This window comes from Thalassophryne amazonica, chromosome 8 (genome assembly GCF_902500255.1).
Source record: "Thalassophryne amazonica chromosome 8, fThaAma1.1, whole genome shotgun sequence".
Taxonomy (NCBI): Eukaryota; Metazoa; Chordata; class Actinopteri; order Batrachoidiformes; family Batrachoididae; genus Thalassophryne; species Thalassophryne amazonica.
This window is the reverse complement of record NC_047110.1, coordinates 53413350-53432323: the sequence shown is the minus strand read 5'-3', so window position 1 is coordinate 53432323 and position 18974 is coordinate 53413350. Positions and strand designations below refer to the sequence as shown.

Here is an 18974-nt window from a genome sequence, read left to right as displayed (position 1 = left end):
ATGTCTATGAATGTGAGAAGGCTTTACAGCTGAGTTTAATTTGAGGGAAGGGGGCACTGAGCACATCCCTAGAACCGCCCCTGACAGTGTTATGGCGCTAAAACGCCCAATAGGCTGTGGCATAAAGAAAAAGCACATCACCGGCTGCGCGCTTTAATGCGCCCCGGCTGGTCCCTCCCTCCCCGGCTCTCAGCATCACCGTCACTCTGACGAAGCAAATAAAAAAAAAAAAAAAAAACCCGGACTCTGGCGTTCTGTGAATGGTTATTGATCGGGAGGTGGATTTTCACAGGCGTCGTTGTCTGTGTTGTGAGCTGGTATCAGCTGTGAAGGGCATCAGTGCGGCAGAGATGTGCGCGTCTGTCGGCTAGACGGAGCCAGTGGGAGGAGGCAGCGCGCGTCCAGGGTTCACATCCAGGGTTCGGACTCGGTTCGCCAGCTGGCTTCCAGACGTCATGAGTTGATTATCCGGCTTTCGTCGCCGTTTTTAAGAAGGATTGACTCAAACTGTCCGTTCATCCGTTTTTTTTTGTTTTTTTTTTTTTTTTCGGGGATGCATAAGATGATACCTGGAAGCGCCGCATCCATGCTGCCCTCCGCTGAAGCCGCCAAACTCTACCAGACCAATTACGTCCGCAACCCTCGAGTCATCGGACTTCTGTGGGCCATCTTCACCATCCTGTTCGGCATCGTGAACGTGACCATCTTCTCGCAGCCCTATTGGATCGGCGATGGCGTGGACACACCGCAGGCCGGATACTTCGGCCTTTTTCACTACTGCGTCGGAGACGGAGTGTCCAGAGAGCTGGCCTGCCAGGGCAGCTTCACCGAGTTCTCCGCCATCCCCTCCGGGGCGTTCAAGGCCGCCTCCTTCTTCATCGGAATGTCCATGATGCTGATCATCACCTGCATCGGCTGCTTCAGCCTCTTCTTCCTCCTCAGCACCTCCACCGTCTACAAGATCTGCGGCTGGATGCAGGCAGCATCAGGTCAGATCTCATCACAGGCTTTTTAAACATCACTCCCACAAGTCCTCCGATACTTGAAATAAAGTGCGTTTTATGGTTCACGTTTATCTCCATAAAATATTGCAACTTTTTCATAAGTTAAAAAAAAAAAAGAAAAAAAAAACAGTGAGGTCCCAGGGGGAACCTATAGTAGGTCCACTAAATACTTACTTATTTCCCAACCTGTAATTCAAGCTCCTCCTTGGGGGGTACCAACGATCACGAGGTGGGAGGGAGGTGAGGTTGTCAAAATTAGAAGTACAAATGTTGCAAAATGTCAAAGTAACACACTTGTTGGACAGTCAAAACCTATTAAAAAGACTGGGAGGGGGTTCTTGAAGACTGGGGGATTCAGGATTCCCCCCCCCCCCCCCCAAGTTAGAGGTAATTAAGGAGACACATTTTACACAGAGGACACTCAAAAAATTTGAATATCCTGGAAAAGTTCAGTATTTTTTGTTGGATATTTCAAAAAGCGTCAATTTTATATATTCTAGACTCATTACATATACACTAAAATGTTTCAAGCAATTTAAAAAAAATTGATAGTTATAGCCTACAGTTTCAAAGAAAATGTATCCCAGAATATTTAATTTAAAGTTTGAGTAGCGCATTATTTATGTCGTATGCAAGTCATGTGTCTGCTTTACTACACACAACCACAATGATAGGAAATACTGCTGACTTGACATTTGTCCAGAAGACTCTCACTGACAGCCTCCACAAGGAGAGTAAGCCGCAGAAGGTCATTACTGAAAGGGCTGCCTGTTCTCAGAGTGCTGTATTAAAGCAAATGAATGGAAAGTTGACTGCAAGGGAAAAGTGTGGTCGGAAAAGATGCACAAGCAACAGGGATGACTGCAGCTTTGAGAATATTGTCAAACAAAGCTGCTTAAGACCTTGGGACATTTCACAAGGGGTGGATTGAGGTTGGAGTCGGTGTGTCAAGAGCCACCATGCACAGACGTGTGTTGGAAATGGGTGACATTCTTTGTGTCAAGCCGCTCACTTTTATGTCCATAAAATATTGCAACAGGACCATGTCAGAGGGATCTCATCTGGGCTATGGTGAAAAAGAACTGGGCCATTGCTCTTTGGTCCAAAGTCTTGTTTGTCAGATGAAAGTAAATTTTGCATTTCATTTGGAAATCAAGGTGCCACAGTCTGGAGGAAGAGTGGCGTGGCACAGAATCCAAGTTGCTTAACATCCAGTGTGAAGTTTCCAGAGTCAGTGATTATTTGGAGTGCAATGTCATCTACTGGTGTTCGTCCACTGTGTTTTATCAAGTCCAAAGTCACCGAAGCAGCGTAACAGGAGATCTAAGAGCACTTCATGCTTTCATTTGCCGAGCTTGCTGGAGATGCCAATTTACTTTTCCAGCAGGACTTGGCTCCTTCCTCCAGTGCCAATACTACTAGTAACTGGCTTGCTGATCACAGTATTACTGTACGTGATTGACCTTATAAACAATACCTTAAAGATTCTGTATGGGATATTGTCAAGAGGAAGATGAGAGACACCAAACCCAACAATACAAAGGAGCTGAAGACTGCAATCAAAGCAACCAGACTTCAGCAGCATCACAGGCTGATCGCCGCCATGCCACGCCACACTGAAGCGGGAATAAATGCAAAAGGAGCCCCATCCAAGTATTGAGTACACAAATTAAATTTTGACATTTCTGTGTTATAAATCTTTTTATTATTATTATTATTATTATTATTGATCTTGTGAAATATAATATTTTGAGATATGCATTTTCTATTTTTGGGGAGTTGTAGGCCATAGTGGCCAACATGCACATTTCCCTGATCAGCACTGTGTCCATCACTCACTCATACATTTGCAGAGGTAGGTAACCTTGGCTTCAGTGAGTTAAAGTCCTACCATGCATTATTTCTACTTGTTGAACCTGAAGAGTTAAACTGATTAGAATCAGTGGGGGGACGGAATAATTATATGGTAGGACTTTTACTCACTGAAGCCGGGGTATTCCATATCTGTTCCTTTGCTCTTGGCTACGATTTCAGATTTGAAGAAAGATGCATCATTGAGTATATTTTACAATTTTTCCCTGTTTAGAGACTTTATGTTTTAAAAAGCATAGAAACTAAAAAGTCTTAACAATTTTCATATTTATTTAAACTGTGGCGCATGGACAGCACAACAGATTAAACACTTCAAATATTGAAACATAAAATACTTTAAACACACACGCCAGTATGTGAACATCTCTTTTAGTGCTCAAAGCACATTAATACATAAACAAATTATCTGAAGTAAAATCCAGGCAATGGACATTTAGCTAATTTGCTCATCTGAGAAAATCACAACTCTTCTTTTTAATGACAGGAGCTGAAATGCCACACAAATTCATTCATTCTTCTTTTACTACAAACAGCATCCAGCTTAATAGTGTATTACTGCCACCTTTTGTTTCAGAGTGGAAATCACACAGTAAACTTTAAATTTAAAAAATAATTTGTTGTTTTGAGAGGACAAGGGCTCTCCTGGGGCCAACCAGATTTCAGATGGGGGCAGTGCTCCTCTGGCTCCACCCCTGCTTTGGATGAAACAAGAAAGGGGCAGTCTGACAAAGTCATAATAATAATATGAGTGGAGCGCTACGAAGCTCACTCTATGGTAGATGGAGGCACAAACCAGAAATGGCACAAAAATTCAGCCCCTGTGGAGAAAAGGCCACAAACCGGCGGACAACATTGTCGTAAAAAGCTGTAAAATGCCACAAACCGATGATAGACAAACATAGGCATTATAAAGAGGAGTAGACGCCGCGTTAGTTGCTGAGGCGCAAGAAAGGCGGCCACCATCTTGGAGCGGTCATCGTATGGCACAGTGAAGGTTTAATTTTATACTCTTATTTCTTTTTTAATCTTTCTAACATAATAGCTGAAAGGTTTTAGCCATGCTCATGCTCCACTGCAGCATTTACTCAAAAAAAAAAAAAAAAGTCTGAAGGACCTAAATGACATGGTCCATACCGAAGAGCTTTGCTCGTCATGTCCGCAACATATACATATTAATAATAATATGTTTATGTGCTTACATACAGGCTGGGGACAGGCTGGAGGATGAATGGTATGCACATAACGTGGACACAACATGCCCATGTGGAGCTATAATTTATTCCATTTTCACACAGCATCTGTTTTATGCTGAGATTTAACACTGTATATTTAACAATGTGTAGACAGGATCCAACAAGATAGGGCCCTTAGTTTTTGAGGTGTTTCAGTTGTCTGGTGCAGATGGTTGAGTTACTGTTTCTTATATTTCAAAAGAGTGACTTATTTTGTGAAACTATTTTTTTTATCTTTAGTAGTGGTGGTGGTGGTTGCGGTGCTGTCCGTGGTGCTGAAACACTGTTGAAGCATGATGGGCATCACCCATCAATCAGTACATTTCTTTATTTTATATCTCATACAATATGAAACATTTTTTTATCCTATGGTAAATGAAAATGTAAATTTGTAAGGCTTTTGAATGTATGAATTGATGCAATGAAGCATTTAACAAACTATAGTGATACTAATATGCAGAGGCTAAATTTGTGTGATATGTTTCCAGACCTGTGTTTGTTGTAGTCTGAGTTTGATGGCAGTATGACAGAGAGTGTATGAATACTTTATACCATGCTTTTGTATTTCTTTGTCCTAATACAGTCACTCAGCGGAGGTGCACATGCATAGTGCTTAAACCTCTTTGTCAGCGAGGTAGTAAAGTGGTGGTGCACTGTGAAGGGCTGCCTTCATTAAAAAATAATGCCATGTATTGTACAACACTGTGAGACATAATAATGTGCTATTAAATTTCACCACCACCAAACCTGATGATGACTACAAATTATACTGATGATTGCCTTAAACTATTTAAGTTAAATTTATTTTATTTTCCAGCCAAATACAGCTTGAATAAGTTACAGGTCAGTAGTTTGTTTGTGTGTAACAGTAGTTAAGTACTGATCAACCCACCTTTTGTTTTGTGGGCTACCTTGTGTTACAATCTAATCTACAGTTGGCAAATGTTGTGTCTCTTGTACACTAATGTTATTATTTGAGTTTACTCAACCCACATCTCTCTTTTTTATAAACACACACACACACACACACACACACACTCATCTTCAACTGCTTAGTCCAATTAAGGGTGGCGGGGGGCTGGAGTCTATTCCAGCAGTCATAGAGCGCGAGGCGGGGTACACCCTGGACAGGACGCCAGTCTGTCACAGTTTAGATAATCATATTCTAAATTTTAATTTATTATTGTTATTATTATTATTATTATTATGACTTCTGTTTCTGTTTTATGCATATGATTTTTTTTTTAGTGTGTGTGTATATGATGACATTATGGCTGCTCATTTCTGCATAAACGCTATATATACTAATAGTAAGTGGTGTTAGTATCTGTGTAAAGAAGGTCCAGACACTGACTGCATTACATTTTATGTACTTTTGTTCAATAAACACAAAATCTGCCATTATTTTTCATTCATGAAAATAAATTCTTTAATAATTTGAGTTATTTAAACTGAATGGATTTCAGACAGTCAGCTGCAACTACAGTGTCAGATTTTATAGTTAAAATTAAACTATTAATAACAATAATAATAATAATAACAATTTTGTTTGTGTAGCACAAACAAAAGTCAAAAGTGCATAACAGCATCCATAAAATTAACAACAGAACACAAGAAAAAATAAATAGAAGGACAGTATTAAAACATAAAACATCATACGACACTGACTGTCTAATTTTGACAGATTAGTCCACAGCACGGAAGCACAATAAGCAAAGGCTGTGCTGCCCACAGTGTCTTCTTAACTCTCAAAGAACAAACAATAAACCAGCTCCCTGAGACTGAAGGGCATGTGCCGGCACATAAGGCAGTCTTTGATAGCCTGCTTGTGAACCTATGTTTTGTTCCCTTGTGTGCGCTTGTACTTCTTGCCAACTCTACATAAATCAGTGCCTCCACCCTCACCCACCCCACCCCAACCCGACCCACTCTGTCAAATAAGTCTGGACATGTATTTGAATATGTATAACTACAATGCAGACAATTTAAAACTTTTTAACTCACTGGGATTAGTAACTTTTGGATCTGCAGCCTTTGATCAGTTGTGTGCATTTGTGAATATATATTTATTACATGTTAAAATTTTTAATGTTGTCATGCTTGTGACAGCCTCCATCATTTGAAATAAGTGGAAACATGTTGCCCTGCTCAGCTTTAACAATCACCAAAATAATCAGTTTCCTGTTTTGTAACAGCTTCACTTCACCGTGTTATATTGGGCTGAATTAATGTACTAACTTTCTTTAATGAGGATACTGCTGGATTTTGTGCTTCTGCAGCTAAAAGATGAAAGAGAAAGCCAAGAACAGAGACCCTTACCACAGCAAACTGACACAAAGTCACCTAATGAACAAGGCTGGCTGCTCATTACTGCCAAGCTTTCTTGTGCTGAGCTGAAGGTTAAACCCATGCTGCCTTCACTTGTCAGCTCCGTGGAGGACAGGTGTCCTGTTTACTTTCATTTGATGTTTTATGAGGGTGATACAAACACTTATGATAGTGATGCGTGGGTTCATGAATGGAGCTGTTAAAATACATTCATTTTTATGTTACTGTTTCAAGTTTTCACTATTTTTGCAACACGAAATGTCTTATCTTGAGGTAGAGGGCGGGGTGGGGAGAGGAAAATAATTTGGAAACAAAACCCTGCTCAGACACGTTTCTTGCAGATGATATCCTTTGAGGACCTAGCCTACTATAGCTGCACAATCAAAACAAAATTCCATTTAAATTACCAAATTAAGGGCCCCTTCACACATAGCACGACTGAAGCTGACTAGTGCATGAAGGAGGAATTGCATGCCATTCGTGAAAAATTGGAGCTGCCTCAAATGCCTTGTACGGCGGTTGCCACAGCATTCGTGCACACAAGCGGCTGAAAGACAGCGAACGCACTGTGCGTGCTCATTCGATCCCCCTCTCAGCAGGTGTCGGCCATATTCCAGGTGTCACAAACGAACATCTAACACCGCTCGCTGCACACTTAGAAAAGGCGGGGCTATTCACGCACCTGGTACGATAGTAGAGAGCAGGCGACCACAATCAACTTGTCTGTGAAAAGTGTCTAAGTGCCACACGAAAGTGGTGTAACCTAGCAACACACATGGGTGTAACTGTGCTGAACCCACACACACACACAAATAGTGTGTGGAGTGAGTCATCATCATCGTTGTGGTCGTCCCCCACCCACCACCAACACACACACACACACACCGTGAACCCAATATTGTCAGCTGTGGCTGAAGGTCCCGGAGTCCAGTCACTGCCCATCACAGTGCGCTGCTGGACCAGCTGAATGCTGTGTCCTTCACCTCAGCTGGAGAACACGCAGTGCACATGTGTACGCAGGTGCTCACGCCCTCATGAGGACCGGCCACTGTCTGAGTGCACGGCACAATGTGAAACTGGCCTGACCGGCTGATGTCACTTCCACCACGTTAAATTGCAGTTTACATGACAGACAGAAAGAGTGGAAATTACATAAAGCACATAAGGGTGAGGCATGATTGTTTTGTTCATACCCTTTGCTGTGGACACACAGCGCCTCTCAGCTGATTGACTGACAGCTGGACATGACTGTGCACGCAAGGTGTTACATTACAACACAGACATCAGAAAGATGTAGGACAAATAATACATACATAAAATCACAGAACAAAGCAACAGAGAGAGAGCCTTTTTTTTCTGTGAGGTCTGTCGTGGTCCTCTGACAGAGGTGGGCGTGTCCTCCAGTGACATGCAATTGCTCTGATATCTGTGCTCACAAGTCATAGCTCGGGAACACATGTACTGGCTTGTAGGATATGAAGTCGAATAACTACAGCATGAAGCGAGGAAGTCGGCATGCTGTCCTCGTATGGGAATAAATTAAAACATATTGTTTCAGCTGACCATCACATCAGCACACTGCAAACTGCTGCATATCGTGCCATGCAGGAAATCACCCCATGGGACGTCCCCGCGAGGAACGTGTCACTGCGGGATTTCCCCACATTATAATAATTTAAACACATCACATCTGCAGTGGAGGTAATTCATGTAAAACATGATCAATCAATCAATCAGTTTTATTTATATAGCGCCAAATCACAACAAACAGCCACCCCAAATCGAACCACCAACCCTACAGTTAACATACGAGGTCTGTGATGAAAAAAGCGGTCCTTTTTATTTTTTTCAAAAAATAAATGGATTTGATTCATATGTTTTTACGTCAGACAAGCTTGAACCCTCGTGCGCATGCGTGAGTTTTTTCACGCATGTCGGTGACGTCATTCGCCTGTGGGCAGGCCTTGAGTGAGGAGTGCTCCACCCTGTCCATCGGAATCTCTTTGTCTGAATAGCCGCTGCGGACGGCGCGTGTTGCTTTATCACCATTTTTTCTGGACCTGTGAGGGATATCCGAGTGGACACTATTCGAGAAATTAAGCTGGTTTTCTGTGAAAAGTTTAACGGCTGATGAGAGATTATGGGGTGTTTCTGTCACTGTAAGGACTTCCCACGGAGCGGGACGTCGCACAGCGCTTCCAGGCGCCGTCGTTGGCCTGTTTCGACCTGAAAACATTCTAATTTAAGGCTTAATTCACCCAGGACGTCGTGAGAGAACAGAGAAGATTCAGAAGAGGCCGGCATGAGGACTTTATGCGGACATTCCACTGTTTAAGTACATTTTGTAATGAAAGACGTGCACGCAAATTCGCCGAGTCGTTTCCGTGATGACTCGGCAAATCTGTGTGAGTAACTGAGAAATTGTTTAACAGCTTGGGCAGCTGTGTGCGCCGCAACAGGAAAAACACCTCCGTGTTGAAAACCATTTGTAAAATTCAGGCGGCTTTTGATGGCTTTCAACAAGTGAGTAACTGAAAAATTGTTTAACAGCTTGGGTATGTTCCAACTTGCCCATTAAGGTTTCCAACGGAGGTGTTTTTCCTGTCGCGACCCCCCGTGGTCGGGTCCGGCCCGACATTCGACTCTGCCCGCACGTTCTTTCATTACAAAATGTCCGTTAACAATGGAATGTCCGAATAAACTCCTCATGCCGACTTCTTCTGAAAGTTCTCTGTTCTCTGATGACTTACTGGGTCAACAGAGCCTGAAATGTGGAAGTTTTCAACTTGAAATGGCGAGACGCTGCCGCCTCGAAGTGCAGATCGCCGTCAGGCACCATGGGCCGTCCTTAAAGCGACACTACCAGACCAAAGTTTCTCATCAGCCGTTAAAATTTTTACCGAAAACCAGCTGAATTTATCGAATGGTGTCCACTCAGTTGTGCCTTACAGTTTTTGAAAAAATTTTTATCAAACAAAGCAGCAGTCTCTGAGCCATTCATAAACAATGAAAAAATGACGAGAGGGTGGGCGACTCCTCACTCAAAGACTGCCCACAGGCAAATGACGTAACCGACAGGCGTGAAAAAACTCTCGCATGCGCACGAGGGTTCAAGCATGTCTGATGTAATCACACATGATTCAAATCCATATGGTTTTTGAAAAAAATAATAAGGTCCGTTACTTTTATCACAGACCTTGTATAATCTGTTCTACCACCTGGGCACTTGACAACCATGAACAAATAAACATCATCTTTATGTCATTATTACGCAGTGGTAGCTTGATAGCCTGTGTTTCCACCCATTTTCCTACAGACTTTTTTGTTTTTGGTGTATATGCGGCTACAAAATTACAAACTCTCCATGATAACAGATGGTAAAACAATGCAATCAGTGAATAAAAATGGCCATTCAGATTTTCTCTTTTTATACATGGCGGCTGTACATTCTTACAGCAGGATTACGGCATTCTTAACCTCAGCTCATGTTTACTTGGGCTGAGGTTGGAAGGTTGTGGACAATTATTTAAGAATACATTGCAAAATTTACAGCATTAGAGAGAGCTTTTTTCAAGTGAGGAAGATAATGTGACCACATTTGCAGAAAGATACCTCCCTGTAAAGAGTCCTGAATGTTTGATGAGAAACAAAACCACCCAGGGCACATTAGAAGCTCATCGGGTAAGCAGTTCTCAGCATGTCTACCAGAACCAAAGGGGTCTGAAAGCAGTACTGCCCCAGACGGACTTCTGTCCTTATGTTATGTCTGTCTGTGCATCTGCTCAAGTGCACACTTGGCAGATGCAGCCCACTAAGCTGATAATGCAAATTTAATCCAAATCCATTACCTTCACACATCTTCACTTTTCTGTTGTTGGTACATCAGGTAATTAAGGAGACAATATAAGACCAGTGATAATTAGTGCACAGTTTCAGCAGGGAATTCAGCACAAAATAAATGTTTCAGTGGCCATCATACTAACACACTATTGTGGATGACTGGTGAAGATATGTGCAGGCAGGCATGGTGCATGTGCTTTGTGAACCTACTTATGTAAGGCACATCTGAGTGCTCTGCTGTTTATATAGTGCTAGGCAGCACTGGACTTTCAACCTTTTTTTTTTAGTGATGTAAAGCAGGAGGGCAGGGTTGGTGGCCAAGTGGTTACTGTTAAGAGAGTTAAGAGTTAACTTTTTTGCACATTGCCTGACTAAATGTAATTAAAGTTTTTTAATAGCCAATTATACAGTTAGCTGCTCACCTTAACATTGGTGTCCTCCATTGCGGCTGTCCACTGAGGCATTACAAGTTGACTGCTGTTGACTAGACAGGGTCTTACAGAATGGGTCCCTCCTCTGCATCCAACTTGTAATTATAAAATCATTATTTTGATGAGTATCTGTGTGACCACTTAAAAATAATTTTTTCATAAAATATGAGCCTGGCCTGGAATAATCATCTTGACATATTGTGGTATAAAGTAGACGGTATAGAGCCCCAGTTCACAAAAGGTTGGATTGATATGAAAATAAAAAATGAAAAAGCAGTTACTCTTACATTTATGATGACTTCTGTTTCCAGAAACTGTACTGCAAACTGTACAAACCCAAGATATTTGATGTTTTGTTTTGGTCAGTTTCATTTCATTTGCTAATATACACCCATTCCTGCATGTCTGGCGAGCAACACATTTCAAAAAAGTTGAGACTTGAGCACTTTAGGGCTAATTATTTTAAAAAGATAATGTAAACAGGTGATCATGATTTGGTTTTAAAGCAGTATCCATGAAAGGCTAAGTCTTTGAGGAGCAAAAATGTGCAGAGGATCTCCAGTTTGTCAACAAATGTATAAAAAAATATTAAAATGTTTAAAAAACAATATTTGTCAGTGAAAGGTGGGAAGGGATTTGCATATTTCTCCCTCCACAGTACATAATATCAAATGATTCATGGAATCTGGAGAAATTTCAGTGCATCAACAGCAAGGGCACAAGCCTAAGCTGAACACCTGTGATCTCCTAAGCACACTGCATCAAGAACCATCATTCATCAATAGGTGATATAACCACATGGATGAGGGATTACTTTGGGAAACCTTTTTTAAACACTACAGTATAGGTTACATTCACAAATGCCATTTAAACTTCACTGTGCAAAAAACAATGATTATGTTAACTTTGTCCAGAAATGGTATCAACATCTATGGGCTTGGAGACATCTGGATTGGACACTGTGAAAATGTGTATTGTGCTAAAATGACTCAATATTCCAGTTTGTGTTTTTTATAAATAAATGGATGCTGTGTACTCTGGACCAAAGACAAGAAGGACCAACCAGGTTGTTATAAGCAACAAAATCAAAAGCCAGGGTTGTATCAGTGCCCTTGGCAAAGGTCATTTACATACCTGTGATGGCAGCATTAATGTAGAAAAGTACACTGAGATTTTAGAACAACACGTGCTGCCTTTGAGATGACTTCTTTTCCAGAGATACCCATGCATTTTTTTCAACAAGACAATGCAAAACCACATTTTGCACACATTACTATACTGTTGCACACCTTAAGATGTTTGCAGGAACAATGGATTGAAATAATACCTTACAAATGTCATCGCTTAGTATCCTCTTCATTTTTGTATCCTCAATGCCAAAACATTTTTTAAGTATTGTGAGAAGGAATAGCAATATTACCAAGTGGTTAATGCTTCAGCATCCCAACTTTATTTGGAATGTGTTGCAGGGTTGAAATATGAACACATGAAATGAAGCTTACCAGAAAAAAAACAAAAACAAAATATATTGGATTCACATGGTCTGCAGTGACACAGAGGTCAAACTAAATCTAAGAAAACACTTTATGTTTTTGTTGTTGTGTGTGGGGGGGGGAGGGGGCACACAACACACATGCACGCCACATGTGTGTTGCTTTTTGCAATGCCACACTCGGGAGGGCACTTTTTCACTGCCAGCTTGAAAGTGATTGTCTGCTCAATGTTTTCGTGCTACCTGCGCAAATGGCCACACATTTTCTAAGTGCCAAGCGAGCGGTGTTGGATGTTCGTGTGTGTCACCTGGAATTTGTCCAACACCTGCCATGAGAGGGATCGAATGGGCTCTCACAGGGCACTCTCTTTCTTTCAGCTGCTGGTGTACACAAATAGCTGTAGCGACAGGTGTACCAGACATCGGAGGCAGCTCCAATTTTAGGTATGCGGGGGGAGAGCACACTTGCATGACATGCTGATATGTATTTACAGACATGATCATATGGGGGCCAGACACTATGTCTGAGCGCACACAGCCAGGCTGCAGCGGCTGCACACAGCACATGTCATGCAGGCTGCTGCATGTGAAACAGACTGTCAGATCGCCCAGCAGGTGTTCTGAATGTCACGTGTGTCCAACAGAACATGCACACCGCAGGACTGTGTGACAGTATGACAAGCCAACAGTGCTACAAATACTCCACTTTCAGTCATATAACGCCAAAAATATGCCATAACAAATGCCATTCTGACAGTTATTATAGCACTTTAATCACTTTAAAAAAAAATACATTTATCTCCTTGTTGATTTTAGCCATTTTATGCTCCAGTTATGAGACAGTGTTTGTAACGCAGTGGTAAAGTTTCTGTCTGTTAATCAGAGCTTTTGTAAATTGCAGGTTTGAATCCCGTGAGCGGCATTTATTTTTTTATTTAACCAGGGTTATTTAACTTCAGGGTTTCTGTATTGTGTCCAGTTTTATTTATTATTAATATCAACTCAGTGCTATTCACTAATTAAACAGCTGGGTTTTCATTTTATTTTTCTCCACATCAGCGGTGCAATGTGGTGCAACACATTCCAGCTGCTCACACTGTGTTCGTGCATGCGCACGATGGTTCGTGGTTCCACATTTCGTGTTTGGTTCGTGAATTTTCTTCCGTTTTCTGCGTCTTTTGTGTTATATGTGAGGGGGCCCTAAGTAATGCGTTACTGGCATCACTGAATAGGACCCAGGCCTGTGTGCTGCAGAATTGTCAGGATATCTTCTCAAACATTCAAAAGTAGATTTAAATTTGTTTGATCAAAATGCTAAGTCTGATGTGTGTGTGTGTGTGTGTGTGTGTGTGTGTGTGTGTGTGTGTGTGTGTGTGTGTGTGTGTGTGTGTGTGTGTGTGTGTGTGTGTGTGTGTGTGTGTGTGTGTGTGTGTGTGTGTACTTTATATGGCAGTACATATTTAGCCAAGGCAGATCACCTTTGAGAGCATGCACTACTGCCACAGATCTCCACATCCACTGCACCATGGAACCACAAGTGGTCCTGGATGGCAACCATCAAGGATACAGCTGTTCTATCCCCACAAACCTGATCACACAAAACATGAAATATTTTGGGTTCATCCTGTCTACAATGTAATAAATGTCAAAGTAAATGCAAGAGTCACTGTGTTTTGTTTTGTTTTGTTTTTTGGTTGTTTGTTTGACTTTTTTCTTTGTTTTGTTTATTATTATTTGAATTTTTCCATATCCTTCCAGCATTATCTGATTTGGGGTTGTAGAAATGAACAAATTAATCTGAAATTTACACTATAAAGAGGTATAAAAATGATGACATTTTCCAGGACATATGCACACAACAATAAAGAAACATTGCATGATGAGATGTTTATTTGGGACCTCAATGTGTAGAAACTCCAACAAGTTATTTTCTAGATGTCCCTGCAGCTCTGCTGGGTGTTGACTACAGATTTCCTGACATTAATCCGTATGAACCTCACAGGTGGGCTGGACCATGTCAGAGCACTCAGGGGTGGGGGATGGCTGCTGATTTATTCCACAAGGGAAGCAATGAAGGACACTGTGTCCCATGAAAAAGCGTTCCCTTCTGGAGTGATGGACACAGCTTTCTGTTGGTCTCATCCATGGGAGGTTTTAACTCCCAGTGTGGCTGGAGGAAACATACTGATAGATTAGATTAGATATAACTTTATTAATCCCTTGGGAAGACTCCCTCAGGGAAATTGAGGTTCCAGTACATTGTATAGCAGCACACAGGGTAAGAAGTACACAGAGTATCAAAAGTGAAAGTAAAAAAGAATTTACAAAATGTAAATACAAATATAAATACCAGAAAAACTGCTCGCAACTGGCTTACTGGCTACTACTCTTCCTCTCCTTCCCATCCTCTGTCTTCCTGTTACTCCTCCCCCCGAATGAGGAGTATTATACTGTGTATATATATGTATGTATGGATTAGTAGGTATGAAGGTAGATAAGTATTTATAACCTCCTGTTGTAGGTTATTACCCTGTCACAGCCCTACAGTGTGTCCCGAGTGCATAGTCCTAAAAACTGTTCACTTAGAGAGTGTATTATTGCATAAGCTGTGGCTGTAACCCTTCATTGTCCCTGAAGTAACAGACCAGTCAGTATCATTTACACAGAAGTTAAAAGTCTCTTTTGATCCCTGCTGTCCTTGCCCATATTTATCCTCTGTGGAGGTACATACTGCATCTGGACCTGTTACATAAGCCCTCTGCCTGAGCTCCCTCCCGCCTGCTCTGGTTTTCACTGGACTCATCCTCTGTTAATTTCTGGCCAGGTCCCTTCAGCCTCATCTCTGCCTTTGAACATCAGGGTCACTCAAGGTTCAAGGTCCTGTGACCAGTGGAAAGGTGATTTATTCATGTTTCATCATAACTATAGGTGCATCATTAACCTATTCCTCAAAGTAGCCATTTAAAATATACGAGGTCTGTCAATAAAGTAATGGTCCTTTTTATTTTTTTCAAAAACTATATGGATTTCATTCATGTGTTTTTACGTCAGACATGCTTGAACCCTCATGCGCATGCGTGAGTTTTTCCACGCCTGTCGGTGACGTCATTCGCCTGTGAGCACTCCTTGGGAAGGAGTGGTCCCGCCCCCTCGTCGGATTTTCATTGTCTGGAAATGGCGTAATGAAAAGGACTTTTTTTCCATCAGAATTTTTTCAGAAGCTGTTAGAGACTGGCACCTGGAAACCATTCGAAAAATTTCGGTGAAAATTTTACGGGCTTCACAAAGAATAAGGTCTGTTACTACAGCTTTAAGGACCCCTTTAAGGATGCTCGGCGCGCCGCGCTCTGAGCTGCAATGACGCGGCACAAGCCGCCGGACGATTTCTAAACGGATGGCTCTGTGGATACGAGACCGTCGTGTGCTCTTTCTCTGGTTATCGCAAGAGCTGGACATCAGCCATTTTCTGGCAAATTTCATTTTTAACAAGAGAGTTTGTCATGGAAAGCTGCGCGGAGGCTTCGCGCGTAAAGACCGATTCACTTTGGAAGCGAGCCAAAGGAACACCTCCGTTTCGACGTGTCAGAGGACAAGTTTGGACATGTCTATCTCGGCTTTCAATGCTTACCAGTCCAGTAAGTATCAGTGAAATTGTGGAGAGCTGTACATGTCCAAACTTGTCCTCTGACATGCCGAAACGGGGTCCTTAAAGCTGTAGTAACAGACCTTATTGTCTGTGAAACCCGTAAAATTTTCACCGAAAGCCAGATAAATTTTTTGAATGGTTTCCAGGTGCCAGTCTCTAACAGCTTCTGAAAAAATTCTGATGGAAAAAAAGTCCTTTTCATTCCGCCATTTCCAGACAATGAAAATCCGACGAGGGGGCGGGACCACTCCTTCCCAAGGCCTGCTCACAGGCGAATGACATCACCGACAGGCGTGGAAAAACTCACGCATGCGCACGAGGGTTCAAGCATGTCTGACATAAAAACATATGAATGAAATCCATATAGTTTTTGAAAAAAATAAAAAGGACCGTTACTTTATTGACAGACCTCGTATATTAGCATTCGGACCAAATTTTGACTTTTTACAGATTTTTCTCAAATTCAAATTCTTTTGTCCTTGGATGACCCTTAATCATTCCATCATGTTTGTTCAAAATTGAGTCACAACTCTTAAAGTTATTCTGTTCATGCATGAGCGCAAGGGGCCAGCAGTAATGCCCTCGTATGTGCGCTGCGTGTAGGTGTAATAATTTGGTGACTAAATTAGTTTGACAAAAAACACATTGACAGTATGGAGACCGAGCAGTAAGTGCAGTAACTGCATGAGATCAGAAGGCTCTTGGTTCAGGACCACATTGGTCCATAGTCCACATAATGTGGAGCTACGTCAAGAGCGGCATCTGCCTTAAACCACTGTGCCAAATCAATATGTAGATTCATACAGTGAGAAAAATAAGTATTTGAACACCCTGCGATTTTGCAAGTTCTCCCACTTAGAAATCATGGAGGGGTCTGAAATTTTCATCTGAGGTGCATGTCCACTGTGAGAGACATAATCTAAAAAAAAAAAAAAAAAAAAATCCGGAAATCACAATGTATGATTTTTTTATTAATTTATTTGTATGTTACTGCTGCAAATAAGTATTTGAACACCTGTGAAAATCAATGTTAATATTTGGTACAGTAGCCTTTGTTTGCAATTACAGAGGTCAAACGTTTTCTGTAGTTTTTCACCAGGTTTGCACACACTGCAGCAGGGATTTTGGTCCACTCCTCCATACAGATCTTCTCCAAATCTTTCAGGTTTGGAGTTTCAGCTCCCTCCAAAGATTTTCTATTGAGTTCAGGTCTGGAGACTGGCCAGACCACTCCAGGACCTTGAAATGCTTCTTACGGAGGCCCTCCTTAGTTGCCCTGGCTGTGTGTTTGGGGTCATTGTCATGCTGGAAGACCCAGCCATGACCCATCTTCAATGTTCTTACTGAGGGAAGGAGGTTGTTTGCCAAAATCTCACAATACATGACCCCATCCATCCTCCCTTCAATACGGTGCAGTTGTCCTGTCCCCTTTGCAGAAGAGCACCCCCAGAGTATGATGTTTCCACCCCCATGCTTCACGGTTGGGATGGTTTTCTTGGGGTTGTTCTCATCCTCTAATCATGGTATGCGGAGTTGAGTCCAAAAAGCTATATTCTGGTCTCATCTGACCACATGACCGTCTCCCATGCCTCCTCTGGATCATCCAGATGGTCACAGGTGAACTTCAAACGGGCTTGGACATGTGCTGGCTTGAGCAGGGGAACCTTGCTGCCCTGCAGGATTTTAAACCATGACAGCATCATGTGTTACTAATGTAATCTTTGTGACTGTGGTCCCAGCTCTCTTCAGGTCATTGACCAGGTCCTCCTGTGTAGGTCTGAGCTTTCTCAGAATCATCCTTATCCCACAAAGTGAGATCTTGCATGGAATCCCAGACCGAGGGAGATTGACAGTTATCTTGTGTTTCTTCCACTTTCTAATAAATAATCATAACAGTTGTTGTCTTCTACCAAGCTGCTTGTCTGTTGTCCTGTAGTCCATCCCAGCCTTGTGCAGGTCTACAGTTTTGTCCCTGGTGTCCATAGACAGCTCTTTGGTCTTGGCTATGGTGGACAGGTTGGAGTGTGATTGATTAAGTGTGTGAACAAATGTTTTTTTATACAGGTAACGAGTTCAAACAGGTGCAAATACACGTAAAGAGTGCAGAATAAGATGGCTTCTTAAAGAAAAATTAACAGGTCTGTGTGAGCCAGAATTCTTGCTGGTTGGTAGGTGTTCAAATACTTATTTGCAGCAGTAACATACAAATAAATTATTAAAAATCATACATTGTGATTTCCGTATTTTTTCTTTTTCTTTTTAAGATCATGTCTCTCACAGTGGACATGCACATAAGATGAAAATTTCAGAACCCTCCATGATTTCTAAGTGGGAGAACTTGCAAAATCCCAGGATGTTCAAATACTTATTTTCCTCACTGTATCTATGGTGACCCTGAGTGGAAATGGGAGAAGCCAAAAGAACCTACTAGGGATGAACACACATTTGAATCTGTTGTACTGTTTTCATGTCCTTTTTAACAACATTCCTTCAGTGCCTTCCTTCCCTCCTGCAGACACTTGAGGGATTTGCGTATGTGGAAATGAGAAGAGCTGTAATGATGCTGCAGCAGCTACTGTGTTGGCAACTGCCTGAACCAAGGTTAGCCTGTACGCGTTAGCTTGTTTGGTAACTCTTATATGGGGTCTTGCTTGTTTGGGCTTCATTTGTCCTGCACAGGTCACACCGGTCTTGCCAACACCCCAACTCTTTACCATTAAATGGTAAAGAGTTGGGGTGTTGGGAGTTTGTAAATACTGCCAAGATGGCAACATCCAGGGTTTCAGCTTTAACACTGCTCTTCAGAAAGCCTATGTGTGATGTCACAGAGGGATTGTCCAGTATATATCTACTCTCTTCTCATTTCTGATCCTGCTACATGCTAATAAACTAAACTGGGAGAGGTCAGTGTGTGCTCAGGATTTTCTTTTTGTAATCCTTTTTGATGAGACATTCTGTCTCCTGGGATTAGACAATCTGTTTAGTATATTAAATGTATCCTTGTGAGTGCTTTTAGCTTCTCCCTTTTTGTTTGGAGTCACCACAGCAGATCCGATACAGATCTGCATGTTGATTCGGCACTAGTTTACTCCAGATGACCTTCCTGATGCAACGCTTCATTACTTGGAG

General features: G+C 41.9%; 1 protein-coding gene across 1 annotated transcript in view; it reads left to right on the top strand.

Annotated features, from left to right (window-relative positions):
- The first annotated feature begins 234 nt into the window (after positions 1-234).
- LOC117515627 (LHFPL tetraspan subfamily member 3 protein-like) overlaps positions 235-18974 on the top strand; it is a 56722-nt gene continuing 37982 nt past the window's right edge. The window contains exon 1 of the mRNA XM_034176268.1: positions 235-989. Within this exon, the coding sequence (XP_034032159.1) occupies positions 554-989 (436 nt within the window). The 5' untranslated portion in view covers positions 235-553. The remainder of the gene's footprint in view (positions 990-18974) is intronic.